Genomic DNA, 15,225 nt, shown 5'->3' with positions numbered 1-15,225 from the left:
ATGTTGATATCCTTATATATATAATTCCAAGAATATCATACTGACACGATATCGCTTCATATTCTTGAGAGCACAAAGTGTTCTACAAATTCTCCCTAGCTAAGAGGGAGTATTAAAGTTGTAGCTTCAATCGGATAAATTCAATCTGAGATAAATTGTTGTTATTGGTAAATCATCATTTTTTATATAGGTGTATTTGTGTAATAATAATATATATCATATTATATATATATATATATATAAACCTAATTATTATTATGAAATATATGTATTAATTAAATGATGATTAAATCTTTGAGACATGTCTCTTCAAGAGACATGTCTCCTCTCATATTTATATGAGATCCAAACCTGCATTGGAACATATCAATTACAATGGCCATATTATTACATTTGCAGAAACGATCCATGTGACTTAACATTGAGTTAGACTAAAACCAAAATTGGGTTGGAGATATCACTTAGGTATCTCATGTCACATTTGCATAAATTAGTGAAATTTCCATTGGAAAAAAAATTAGTTTTAGAAGCGTTCCAAAAATAGATATTTGCTTTGTCTTTATATGGAGAATAAGATCTTATCATAGTACCAAGGGGACGTGTCCCCCCCTTTTTTGTCCCACGTTTCAGAGATGGGAACGCACTAGGAACTTGGGAACTCTGTTTCCCCGTCCCCCAACGATGCCACTAGATTTTGCCAGCTCCGTCGAGGATGGGGGAACGTCCCGATGTTGATTATTTGTTGATTTGACTATTTATGTTCAATGTTCAATGTTCCAATTGAACGCGATGTTCCAATTGAATGCAATGTTCAAATATTTACTCTTTTACATCTTTATATCTAATATCACAAGATGCATTTTCATAACTAGCATTTTAAGTACCATATGTATAGCATATACAACCCCTCTTGTCCCCCACCATCGTCTCCCCACCATCCCAAAATGAAGGCATCTCTGTCCTCTTGTCTAGAAAACTTGCCCTCTCGTTCCACCGTTCCTCTGTCCCCCAAGGTGGTGTAACTATGGATCTTATATTGCTATTACCTAGCATAATATCCTAAGACAAATCTCCTTTATATTTATGCCAATATGTTTTGATGTCCTCTAAGATTCTGTTCTAACTTACCCTAATGCTGCAGTGATTTTTTTTTTTTCTCAAGAAATCACAAATTTGAAAAAAATATATCAAAACATTTTTTTAAAGACTGAAAGCCACAATTTAAAAAATAATTCAAAACCACCAAAGCCATGGCAAAGAAAATCATGATTTTTTCAGCAAAATAAATTCGAACAAAAACCCTTTTAAATCAGAAAGTTCATGAATTTAGAGGAAAAAAACCAGTAAAACCTTATGGGATTTTTAGGAAAATTAGTACTCAAAATCCGCCATTTTTTTTGGGAAAAGATTGTGAAAACCCCTCGATATAGATGTAGGTACAAAGAACCCAACCCAACCCAACCATTGGGCGGTAGCAAGAAAACACAGCGGGTTTCAGATGAACACGAACCCTAGTCATTGAATTCACCCAAAAGACTACCATCAGGCTTTAAAAGCTCTTTAAGAGAAAAAAAATAACTTCACATGATTTTTTTCAGCAAAAATGCTAAAAACTCTTCAGGAAAACCTCAATTTTACAGAAAAATCCACAAAATCTCCTTCATGAACCTCTTAATCTGAGAAAACGTAAACTCAGAAAACACTTGATCTGAATTTTATCAGGAAAAAGGTACAATTTTACAAAAAAAGCTAAAAATCTTCTAAAATATAAAATAAATTTCTAAGATATCTCATGATTTTTCATGAAAAAACATTAATGAGTTCTAGTAATAAATTCCAGATATTTAATCCACAAATTTAAAAAGCTTGCCAAACTGCTACCTCTGCTCTAGATACTATGCAATTAAAATCTATTGACATACAATAAACAAGAGTATCTTTTTGTAACATGACCCTTGGAGGACATCAAAATATGTGACAAGAACATTCAATAACAGAAATGATTGAGAACTTAAGACAAAATAGAAAGTTACTAAACTAACTAAACAACTTAAAGAATAGAAATTCTTGAGAAACTAATGGACTGACTTAAAAGAAAGTTATTTACATGCCCATTATACGAAATATTACAACATTGCTTTAATTCTCTACAAGGAAAAGCTAAGATCCAATCAGAGCTTGACTTCTATATTATTTACTATCCTCACTTAACAAAACTACTCTAGAAGACAAAATTGGACTCCACTAGGAGGTTGATTTGAGTACCTATTACAACTTTTTGTTGAAAATTCCTCATTCCAAGGTGACAAATCGAAATATATTGCATCTAACACAATTTAGCTTAAAACATGTGTGCAAATACACACATTATACCAAGACTGTTCTATATGTCTCAACCATTTCCTTTCATGCAAGTAGATTCTTTAGGAATTACCTTCATAATACTGGTGTGAGTGCGAGCATGATGTTTAAGTCCACGTTGCAGCATTGTGTTCACCAATTCTCGAGCAGAATACAGATCTCTGTTAATGCTGTAGCAATCAACCATGATGGTGTATGTTTTTGCATCAGGCTTTATACCAAATGACTTCATTTTCTCAAAAACACCTATTGCCAGCTCGCACTACACAAAGACAACATTTACAACTCGAGTAAGATTTGCAAACTACAAAATTGTTAAAATTTTTAAGTAGATATACAAATTTATGTTGAGAAAGAGAAACATACTTCGTTAGCATCAACTAGTGCATGAAGTACAACATTGTATATGTCTGTTCCTAGAAGTGAAGAATCTGAACCATTGAAGCCATCTTCTAAATCATGAAGATAATGTACTAGATCTTTGATCATCCCTTCTGCTGCCAAAGCTTTCAACTGCACCAATTTTCAAACCAAAAGTTTAAGTTTGTATATATCATTAAATGCTGCATCCTTAAGGTGACTAGAGTACACTACAGACAAATATGGAAGCTGCTACATCTATCTACAAGTAGTATCTTCATGTGTTTACATATAAATTACTAAAATTGGTGCTTTTTCTCACATATAAGTTATTAGAATGCACAACAACAATTGCAAATTGCTCTAATAATATATATTCTTAAGTTGTCACATGGCCTTTGCCTATTGAACTTATTAAAATATCACATTTGTTAGAGAACCAATCATCATACCTTGATAAACAATTGACTTTAGTCATAACGATCAAAGTGAGAATTTTCAGCCCATGCCAGAATTGAAACTTTTATACACCTGATTAAGCCCGATTTGTTTTTAGTAGTCACTACCAATAAACACAATCTATCACCCTTTCCAGGCTTAAACGAAAACAGGATGAAAATTTAACAGGGAATCTCAAAAGTTAGAAAAAAGGGTTCTCTCATGAAGATTTGATAAATAGAATTACAGTAGTGCTTCTTGAGGTAACTCAGAAAATGAAGGAGGATTTGCATAACAAGAAGTACAAGGTAAAGTAGCATATGAAGCATCAATATTTTACTGACCGGAATAAGTAATGAGGCAGAAAGGAACCATTAGTGTCAGGTTTAATGGGTGCAACTTCCCAAGATATAAACGATTTGATGGTAGAAGGTGATTTGATAGGGCTAACAAATGCATCGCTAAAAGGCACGGGAACAATTAGACAATAAAACAAAATGTATAAGAAGCCAGAGAGATTGGAATACAAGCAGGTTACAGATCTAAAACTTATCGAGTTAACTGTAATTGCACAACAACAAAACTTATTTCATCTTTTGAGAAAAACAGTATCCTGAGGTAGTTAACGTGTGGTATTGACAATTACTATATTTTGATAGACAAAGTATTCCTTCAGTTGGGTTTATAGCTACGTCAATCTCAGTGCTTTGCAAATAACCCAGCAGAATCTGCATACTAAATCAGAAGCTTAAATGTTATTAAATTCAATGTCTCTGCTGATTGTAACTCTCAAAAATGATATTTTGCCTCTCCTGAAAGATCGGGTTTTGATTTAGTTGCAGCCTATTTATGAATTAATGCATAACCATATTGTTTGAGTCATTGGTATTGCTTTCCAACTGTAATCTTTGACACAATGCTTTTCATAAATTTACTGTATCAGACATTTTTCAAATAGCAGTTTGTTTGTACCTGGACATTTTATGATTCATTTGTGTCCTTAATTTTATTATCAAGCATTCTGAAGTTAAAAAACAGCTTAGAAATCACAGTACTTGAACACACACAAGGTTCAGCTTTCTGTCAATTGTTTGACAAAATGCCTGCAGGCTCAAAAGTTGAAACCTTGCAAGTTTGTTAAGCATTTTACTCCATAGAGACAATACATCTGTAAGTTGAGTACTAGAAGAAGATATTGTTAATTTGATGATTGTAATTTCCTCGTCCGTTTCACTATTGCCTCCCTCCGCAAATCCATCTCGAGAAGGGAAATCATGTCATCTACCCTATTTTAGCTTTTGCCAGCTAATTAGAGAAGCTAATCCATCGTTGTGCTCCTTGTGGTCTTACAGGATGTTTAGAAGGCCCATGGTGATCAACTTACTATTTTTAGAGTGATGGTGGTTTCCATTTCTAGTAAGCACCTAGGCACTATATTCAATCGGTAATGATATTGGCACTTTTAGTGACATTAAGTTTTAAAATACTTTTGGGTGCCTAGGGAAGGTATTATCATTAATTCACTTGAAATATAATACAAAGTCTTGAAAGGTGTATTGAAGATGCCTTTTAAGTAGAGTTACCTGGATGCCCGCTCCTGGGGTAAAACCTCGGTGCATCGGGTGCGTGTATGTCTCGGGTGCAGGTACGTCGCGCACTGCTACCACCACCGGAGCGACGTCACACTACGGCCGCACTGCTCGGCGCACTCGACAAGTGGGCGAGTGCGGGGGCGCGCACTAGGTGCTTCCAAAGGACGTGTGGGGTGCGTTGAGTACCCTACTTGACAAGTCAAATTTTTAAATTTTTTATATTATCTTACCCATATAGGAGTCTAGTAGTTCTAGTAACAAGGACTTTGATTTAGGGGATGATTAGAGAGCTCCCACCCTTACATTCTCATCATTGACATTTTGTAGATTGTACTCATTTGATATAGTCATTTCATTGTACTATGTTGATTCATATTTTTTATTTATCATTATCATTATGTTTGAGACTTTGATGTTATTAATGTTACAACTTACTATGAGTATGTTACTAATTCAATGGTCATTGGTTATGAAGTTTCAAGTTTGAAGTTTGAACTTGTGGTTTGTGAATCAGATTTCAGTTGTCTATATTCATTGTTCAACTATATTTGGTATGTTATATTGAAGTATCATTTCATAATTAACATTTCAAGTCATATATGCATACTATACAACTTCCCTCCCACCCCCCCACCCTCACCACCACTGCTGCACCCCCACCGTCCCCCCACGGTCCCCAAATTGAGGCCTTTTCTTTCCCGCACCCGAAACTTGTCTCGACATCCTCCTGCACCGCCGCACCCCCACGCCAGTGTAACACTGCTTTTAAGTAATAGGTCTCTTCACGAAGCTTTTGGCTTGGGAGTTATTTATTATTAATTCAAAGTTATTAAATGAAGGCTTCTAATTGAAAGGTGTATTTAGTGAAAAATGTCTGCGAGAAGCTACTTGCTTTTGGTGTCTTGAAGATAAGATAAGATACAATAAGATAGATATGATAAATTTATTAATGTCCAACAAGAGACCACCAAAAGGGTCTAAGGGACTGAAAGCTTATAACCAAGGAAACAGCCAACAATAGGAGCACCAAACTATGTCCGGCAAAGAGCATACAAGAAAGCAAAAGAGAAACACCATGGAAAAGACGTTATTAATTATTATAAAAGGAATGTTTTGTGAGAAAGCAATTAATTCATTATATGCTTCTTGTTTATGAATTTGGTGAGTTTCTACAAGGGTTTGATATTGGTTTTGGAATTACTGATTTCTGCAACTCTCATTGCACTATGAATTGGTTATATATACCAATGAATTGTACCTGTCAGTTTGATTACTAGTATGCAATTGATCTGAGGCTTTTGTAAGCACATTTGAGCCAAACTATAAATTAATTACTGCTGCAAGCAAGACGAACAAGGTGGATGTCATATGGTGATGAAGATCTGCAACTAAGGAAGACATTTACACTATCTAAAGCACCGTTTGGGAGGCTGCAATCAGAATAACAGAGGCAGCATAGAAACCCCAGTAGCTGTGTTATTTATTATAGGTCGACATCACATTTGGCTGGGCTGTGATCACTATTACAAGTGACATTTGGCATTAAGAAATGAGGTGTTTGGCTTAGAAACTAGTAGCAAGCAGCGTTCATACATCTTGATGTGAAATTATCCAATTTCTAGCAGTCATAAGGATCCAATGTTGAGTTTTCTCTTTGCCATATTCTCTCATTTAATAAATTTATGCATATTACTTGGCATTGTAATTACATGCAATTGTTATTTGAGGGAATAAAGTTGGTGTTGAATTGTAATTGTTTACTCTGCATTTCAAAGCATTTGTATTTGTTCATATTCTAGGAAAAGCAAATAAAAGCACAAAACTTTCAAAGCACAAAAACAAAATTCTACAACATTGATCAGGAATGAGCCAACAAGATTCATTACAATAGTATAAAAGTTTGCATCATAGATGTTTGACAAAATGTCAAACCACTAGAATTGAAGTTACAACCTGTTGGGATTCTTTATAGGAATCATGTCTTCGCACTCTTTATTTGCAAAGAGGTCCAAATATGAGTTTGGAATGACTAAAATATTGTATTTGGGTCAGATCACCAGTGCACTAGGAGAAGATTCAGGCAATTCTAGACAAGCTTTCACCCAAGACACTCTTGGAGCTGCGTGGATCCTTCAGACTCTGTAGTTATTAGAAGAGGTTCATTCGCAACTTGGAACACTATTAACAGACCTAGCAAAGAAAGGATCTTTCTCTTGGGATGAGTCATCACAACACACCTTTGACAAATTGAAGGAGGGTATGAGTACATGTCTAGTTTAAGCACTATCTTATATAACTTGCCCCTTCATCTTAGAGTGTGATGCATTGGGTAAAGGCATTCCATTGATGCTAATGCAACACCGTCACCCCTTCACATTTGAGAGAATAAAGTTCACGGCAGCTGAACGATTGTACTCCATCTATACAAAGAGATGCTTGTCCTCATGCATGCCCTACCCAAGATTTGGCAATACCTAATAGGAGCCATATTTGTTGTACAGAGTAATACCTCGTAGGAGCCAATATCTGATCAAAATTGGGAGAGCTTCTTGATGGATTTTATCATTGGTCTTTCGAGAGTACAAGGGAAGGATTGCATTTGTCATCGTGGGATGTTTGACCAAATATGCCTGTGTCCACATCATCCACCTTATGTCGGGCAATTCAAGTAGCTAAGCTATTTTTTCAAGAGATGTCTCCCTCACATGGCCTTCTGCGAAACATAATCAATAACAAAGATAGTCGCTTTCTCAAAACATTTTGGATGGAACTATTTGACTTGGCAAGAACAGAATTGTCGGCAAGCAACAACTACCACCAACAAACAAATTGTAATCAAATAGTTATGGGGTTTGTTGTCCTCAATTTTGGCTTCACAAAATTGGGGCAACCCTATGGAATTTTCTCATGGATTTGTAAGTGCATCCTCTTAGTTTTACTTTTAATGCATCGATAATGTATCATGAAGACAATTTGTTATTTCTTAATTGTACTTTGTGTAACTCTATCTATGCATTCTTTTGAAAGTTTTTCAACCAGTTAAATCCCAAATTGTTTGCTAGTAAGAGATTTTCATCTTTGACTACAAACTCTCAGTTTTGGCAAACTTTCACATCTTTTCTTGATTTTTCTTTGTGTTGTCAATAGTTTTTAGTCTTGTTTTTGCCTTAGGTGAAGAGCCCATGGAATTCCGCTCATTTCGGGATAACTTAGGTATAAATCGGAGTTGTCTAGCTCAAGTTATAAAGGAAAGGTAGGGTTTTTCAAGTCAACTTCATATATTTATTTAAAAACCTCCAAAAGGTGGGCTCTATGTTGGCAATTGCATGATATAAGATTATATTTAATATTTAAAGTGGACTTTGACATCCATTTTTAAAATTCAATTCACTCTCAATTGATTTGACCATAGTTTTTCATATTTTACAAAAATTAGCCTATTTCAAGTCTGTTTTCATGTTACTTTATTGAAACTATAGTTAAATATTAAATTTTATTACTGAATAGACTTTAAAGGCATTTAAGTGGGGTTTCTATTATTCATCGAATATATCAACATGGAAATCACTATATGAAAACCCACTTCCAATAAAATATATGCCCCAACATCATAATAGTGGACTTTTTAATTGGAATAACATATTTTTATGCATATAACAGGTTTTAAATGTCTAGCTTATTTAATTGACTTGACTGGAGATTTGAACCGATTTACACGTTGCACATGTAAGTTCATTTTTAATATTTTAATGCATTTAAGTGGAGTTTTTCTAATCTAATACATATGTATTTTTAAAATTGCCACTTAATTAGACTTTTGGAATCAATTTACATGTTACATTAACATGCAAATACATGTTTTAAATAATTTTTCACTTAAGTAAATCAAAAGTGGCATTTTTTGATCCAATTGCATGTGTTTTTGTTAAGAAAAAACCTATTTTAATAGGCCTAGACTAAGAGTGGAAAATTTTAGTCTCATTGCATGCTTTTCTAAATGCCAAAATAGAAATGTATATGCATTACAAAACCACCTTTTTCACTCAAAGGCCCATAGTGGCAAATTTTCATGCCATGTGTTTAAAACATGTTTTCTGACTCCCATATGTGTGTCCAAATCAAAGTGGTGATTTTAGTCTCAATTTACACATTTTAAAAACATCTAAATGGCTTCTAAAAGACCGTTGTGATGGCTTGTAATGTATTAAAGGGGCAAGGTTGTGATTTTCAAAGGAGATACACATTGTATTATGCATGCTTCTCTTTCTAAAATTGGCTTTTCCTACTCCAGCTTTATTTTGCAAGTGGTTTAGGCATTATTTTAAAATGTAAATGCTATTTTAAAGTATGTCCAAGTATCAATAGATGTTTGGCATATGCATTCACTCAAAAAAGCCTTGTTTTTATCATCAATACAAGACATCTCAAGGCATTTTTGGCGGGTGGCAATTTTAGGAGAGATTGCATGTTTCTGATGCGTGCGTTTGAGCAAAAAAAAGGTCGTCCAGGGCACATTCTTGACCAAAAACACCTCCCTTTTTAGTATTCTTGGCATTTAATCCTTCCAAAGAACCATTCTAGGGTATGTGTTTTTATTTCCAGCTTGTTTCTCATCATGTGAACACTCAAAATGATGCCCTAGACACACCATTTTTGGTTGCATAAGCATATGGCTTTGATTTAGTCAAAGGTGGTTGCATTTTTTGTACATTTTGTCTCTCCAACTATCTTAACAATTCTAAATCCAAAATCACTTGGATTCGTTTTCAGACTTTTCAAAGATTTTAGAGACTAATTCTTTTGTTCTTGGTGAAAAGAGGTAGTTTTCTGTAATGTTCCTAGTTTCCTTGGTAATCTTTAGATCTTCTTAGTTCATGAACTTGCAATAGTGTCAATATACCAATAGATAACATATATTTAAATCTACAAATGCAACAAGACAAATGTAAACTAGGGAACATAATAACTCCTAATTCTCATTTAATTCCTTCTTGAGGAGAAAGTCGGTGGTCGGGCCCTTAGTTGAACTTTCTTGGGCTCTAGTCAAATACAACAATTCTTTACTAAGGACCTTCTTCCCACTACGTTTTTTTCTCTTCAAGTCCTTATGGATAGTCAGTTTCAAATCTACCCATCCTTCCTAGAAGAGATCTTCCTCATTCTAGGCCTCCCGGATAATCATTCTAGATATATCGAGTCCTCCAGCTGACCCTCATCATCTAATGGGGGTAATTCCGCACATGGCTCTATTTTTCTTCCCAATACCTTTTTGAGTCTAGATACATGAAACACATTGTGGATCTTACTCCCTTCAGGGAGTTTTAGTTTGTATGCCAATTCTCCAATTTTCTTCAATATTTTATAGGGACCATAAAACCGGGGTTTTAGTTTTTTTGCTTCATTCATTTTTATTGAAATTTTCTTATATGGTTGTAATCTTAGGAATACCAAGTCCCCTCATCAAAAGTTATTTCAGTGCGCTTCCGGTCGGCATAGATCTATTGTTGGTTTTGGGCCTATTGTAAGTTCTCCTTAAGAGTTTTCATAATGTCAATACTCTGTTGAATAAACTCTTGTGCACTTGGTACTCAACTATCTTGTGGAAGTAAGTTTGCAAATGTAGGTGCCTCATACCCATACAAAGCTTTGAAAGGAGTCATCCCAATAGACATGTGATGGGTTGTATTATAGCAAAATTCGCCTAAATGCAGCCATTTGATCCAAGTCTTTTGTTGTTTGGTTACATAGTTCCTTAGATAGCCTTCTAGCCACTTGTTCACTATCTCGGTTTGTCCATCTGTTTGTAGATGATAACTTGTATTGGGAGTTAGACTTGTTCCTGCCAGCTTGAAGAGCTCTTGCGAAAATTGACTTATGAATTTGCTATCTCTATCCCTGATTATATTTTGTGGGAGTCCATGGAGTCTAAATACTTCCATGAAAAATAGTTCAGCTATCTGTTGTGTTGTTGATTCTGTGGTAACTGGAAAGAAATTAGCATATTTGGTGAGTCTATCCATTGCTACATAAATATTGTTCTTCCCTTGTACTTTGGGTAAACCTGATCTGAAATCCATAGAAATGCTTTCCCATTTCTGTTTGAGAATAGGTAAGGGTTGTAGGAGCCCCATCGGAGGTCTTTGGTCAGCCTTATTCTGTTGACATGTCATACATTCTTGTACATGCCTCTGGACATCTTTCTTCAAACCTTTCCATGAAAATTTTTCTCTTATTTGTTTATATGTTTTGAAATAACCTTGCTGGCCAGACATGGGGTTATTATGGTATTCCTTTATGATGGTTTTCTTAATCCTTGATCTAGGGGTTAGAAACACTCTTCCTTTGTAAAGTGTAATATCATTGTGTACTTTGAAATCTTCATTTGGAGCTTTTCCTTCTAATATTTTACTTGCTTCAAGGTCTTTTGCATATTCAGCAATAATGTCCTCTTTCCAATTTTCTGAAATACAAGTGACCATATTGAGGTGAGCGTGTCTGGATAAAGCATCGGCCACTCCATTATTCACCCCCTTAAAGTACTCTATGTCAAAATCATACACTTGTTTCCGACTTACCCATTTTTTTTGTCGATCATTAAGATCTTTCTAGCTTAGGAAGAAACCAAACATTCGGCTATTCATTCTCCTTGATTATGTCTGAGGATGTGTTCAATCCTATTGCTAGATACTATTCTAGGAGACCTATCAGGTAATCCTTTTAATATTATATCTTTCCCTTCATGTTTGAAGCATACTTCCAAATTAGGGTTATCGATAGTAAGGTAGCCTAGGAAGTCAATCCAAGGCATTCCAAGAATGATATCATTTTGTAATTTCACAACAAAGAAATCTGCTTTTATAGTGCGGTTATTTAGAGTAATCTCTAATTCTGGAATGATCTTCGTGCATTGATCAAGGGTACTATTGCCCATTATCACCTTAAAGCCTTTGAATTCTTGAGTTTTCAGTCTTCTTTTTGTTATGAGGTAATGAAATTGTGGGATGCCCCAGAATCTATTAGGGCAATCACCCTTTGCCCCTTTAATGTTCCTTTGGCGCGAAAAGGTCTCTTTCCACTTTTTTGGGTAACCATTGCTAGTGTCCCAAACCTTGTCTCATCCATCTTTATTATTTTATTTGGCTTTTCATCTGTACTTGCTTCCTCTATCCTATGTAGTTGTCCTCTCTTACATCGGTGGTCCCGTGCCCAAGGTTCTTTACATTTGAAACACAACCCCTTTTTTGATAATTCCTCTCTCTTCCCAATTGCTTCTTTTTCTTGACATCGATGCCCTAGATTCCATGGCTCTTTCCAAAAGTAGCATGTCTTTATCTTATTTTCTTTCTTTTGTCCCTCATACTTGGTTTGATTTTTTGAAGTGTAAGTCTTGAATCTTTCTTTAGATACGTTTGACTCTGCCTTCCGAGCCTTTTGAATGCCTTCTTCTATTGTTTGAGGTTCTAAAGGGTTCACTATGTTTTTAATGGAATCTTTTAGACCTTTGATGAAAAGGTAAGTAAGTCTCCGTTTGGATAAATCAGGAACCATGACTGAAAGTTTTTGAAACTCATTTGCAAATTCTTTGATTATTCCATGCTATTTTAAAGGGGCCAATTCCTTAAAAAACCATTCAGGTTCGATTTGATCAAATCGTTTAATAAGTTTCTGAGAGAATTCTTGGTATGAGGTTACGTCTTGATGGCCTAGGGAAAATTATTAACCAATAACCATGTTTGCCATGTTTGTCTTAAAAGTATTAATTAATAATAATCAGGATTTTGTTATAAGAAATATTGATTAAAATTAATCATGATTGCCTTATTATTTTTAATGTTAAAACAAAGGAAATAATTAATTAATTATCTTAAAAATTAATGACAAGGAGATTCAAGATCTTAATGATAAAATATAGTGTCTAATTGCAAAAATCATTTTATCATTCTTGACTTGCTTGTTGAGGGGTCATCACATTTTTCTTGTATTTTTCTTCAGGCAAGTTGTGTAGTTTTGATCTTACTGAGTGTCGTTGCAAATCTTTTCATTTTTATTTTTAGATATGCATTGTTTTTCTATATAATATACTGCTCCTCCTATTCTTTTGTCTACTTCTCTAGGTTGCATGTGCAAGATTTCACTTACTTGCATATACAATTTGGGTAAACTCCCATTCTAAGGAAAAGGCAAGCTCTTCATTTCCCCTCATGCAAATGCAACTATAAGTCCCAACATCATGCATTTCATGAACCTCCATATGGTTTCCCTATGGTTGAAAGTATTTCCCATCTGCTTGTCGAATAAAAATCATGAGTTGCATCTATAAAAGCATGCTATACCTCTCGCACATGTTATGCATACAATAAAACCCATCCTATTTTCAGTTTTCTTAGTCATTTTTTGAGCCATTCTAAGTTTAAACCATTTGGTCATTGGCTGTCAGCAATCACCCCATACACTTTCCCTATTCATACCTTGCCCAAATCCATGTTTTTACATAGAGAATCTTGATATGGACCCCTCATATGATGATGTTTTTACACTATGGAACTTTCATGTAACAATTGCATAGGTACAACATTCTACAAAGTCAAAAGAACATGCACTAGCAAAAGACAAGTATAAGAAAAAGATGAAGTACCAATACGATCAATTCACCATCTCAAGTAACTTCTTACACTGAAGAGGTTCGAGATATTGATATAGCACACATGAATATGGATGATTTTTTCATAAGAGTCAATGTTAAAGCTACTTAATATGACTTGGATCAAGCAAAGCCATATACATCTATTATCTACCCTTCCCATGGTGGCTCATGAAACCGAGTTCGTCCTTGCATGCGCCAGACATTTTGATGCAACTTCTAAAACTATCAAGGACCAAGACAGCAATACTGTCATTAGCCTTGATCCAAAGATTATTGGTTGAATCTTTCATGTTCCCCATACTCTAGTGGCAACTAACATTACCAAACAAAAGGCATTGGAAAGATAGAACAATGACATGACTAAATGTTGCACATATGTAAGTGTCAACCAGTTGATCAACAAGGGGCCAAATCTTGTCAAATGCCCAAAGGGTGTGGATTGTTATGATGTCAAGGAGAACATCAACAATCTTATCACATTACTTAGCCACTTAGCAGGGCTCAAGGATTCAAACATTTTTCGAACCTTGGATGTACAAATATAGTAATCTCACCATAAGAGCAAAAAAGAATGTATTTTGGGCAGAATTGATAAATGATTCAATTTGTGAACGATTGGCGAGTGTGAAGGACACAAGAGTATTCAACATGAATTCTTACATGGTGTACATTGATGCTGCCCTGGGTTCCTTTTCAGGTTTATCAACCAAAGGTAAGAGGTCTTTGGTGCATGTTTTGGAATACTATGATCAGTGTCTCTCAATCACAGCCAGATACAATACCACAAAGTACAAGATGCCTTCTTTGGGCATTACATGTATTTGTTTATCAAAAAGCTCTGAAACAATCATGTTTCTAACTAGGCATGGAACAAGATCAATGAGCATAGTTGCATGCTCCTGCAGTTTCCTAGCTTTACATATCTGCAAGTTGCATGCTTTAAAGGCAAGTCATACACTCTACCTAGATACTCAATGAACAAGATTGTACTGATGGCTCTAGCTAGGCAAGCCATGGAGGTACAAGCTTATCAGTCTAACCTACACAAGCCAAGAGTGGGGATTTCTTCAAGGATTTCATTGAAGATTGACAAGTATTTTGTAGACATTGTGCCTAAAGCCAAGAATATGGACTTCTTGCCTCAAAGAATCATTCTAAAGAAGTTCACCGCAAGGACCTGTTTTGACTGGAGAGGGTTAAATGATAAAATGAGGAGAGTAATTCACATATGTACTACATTGCCTAAAAGATTTTTGGATTGATGTGTACTAAGGTGTTTAAAGTTTCTACAAATTCTGAACAATCAAACTGATACAATGCCTCCAATCTTCTTGCTAAAGATGATCTTTTGTATATCAGACTTTCATGAAGTGTTACCAATAGTATAATATCTATTCTGGAAATGTTCTTATCTCTGCAATAAATCGTATATGGCTGTAGATGCTAAAGGAGCAGACTTGTATTTTCTATCTGTCCTTTATCCACATCTACACCCTACCTAAATACAACAACCAAAGGGCATGTCCATGAACAGGCATGTCCCTCTCTAGGTTAGCTTCATTTCATTCCAAGAAATCGGCAGCTATTATTTGATGACTATTGGTTAGTAACTAAACTAACCTTATTTATTAATTTAGTTATTAACAATACTGCCCAAAAGAGACATTGATTATAAAGAAGGGAAATAGCAATTATATATATGACTGTATAGATTGATCTTGATCGATTTGGAAGTTCAGATCAGTATATTATCAGAGTTACATGATATAAACATGACACTCCCTCTTAACTTGATAATCATACTCAGAGAACATATCTAGCATCATCAAT

At 35.0% G+C, this 15,225-nt stretch overlaps 1 protein-coding gene across 1 annotated transcript in view; it reads right to left on the bottom strand.

Moving 5' to 3' along the window:
• Nucleotides 1-15,225, bottom strand: part of LOC149560544 (Tetratricopeptide repeat (TPR)-like superfamily protein) — a 343,698-nt gene that overhangs the window by 50,016 nt on the left and 278,457 nt on the right. The window contains exons 11-12 of the mRNA XM_089824725.1: nt 2,728-2,874; nt 2,435-2,623 (exon numbers count right to left, since the gene is read on the bottom strand). Of these exons, the coding sequence (XP_089680851.1) occupies nt 2,435-2,623; nt 2,728-2,874 (336 nt within the window). The remainder of the gene's footprint in view (nt 1-2,434; nt 2,624-2,727; nt 2,875-15,225) is intronic.

Source organism: Cupressus sempervirens, chromosome 4 (assembly GCF_028749045.1).
Source record: "Cupressus sempervirens isolate cs-2001-9-10 chromosome 4, ASM2874904v1, whole genome shotgun sequence".
NCBI lineage: Eukaryota > Viridiplantae > Streptophyta > Pinopsida > Cupressales > Cupressaceae > Cupressus > Cupressus sempervirens.
The sequence above is the reverse complement of the archived record's forward strand: the minus strand, read 5'-3'. Positions and strand labels throughout refer to the sequence as shown.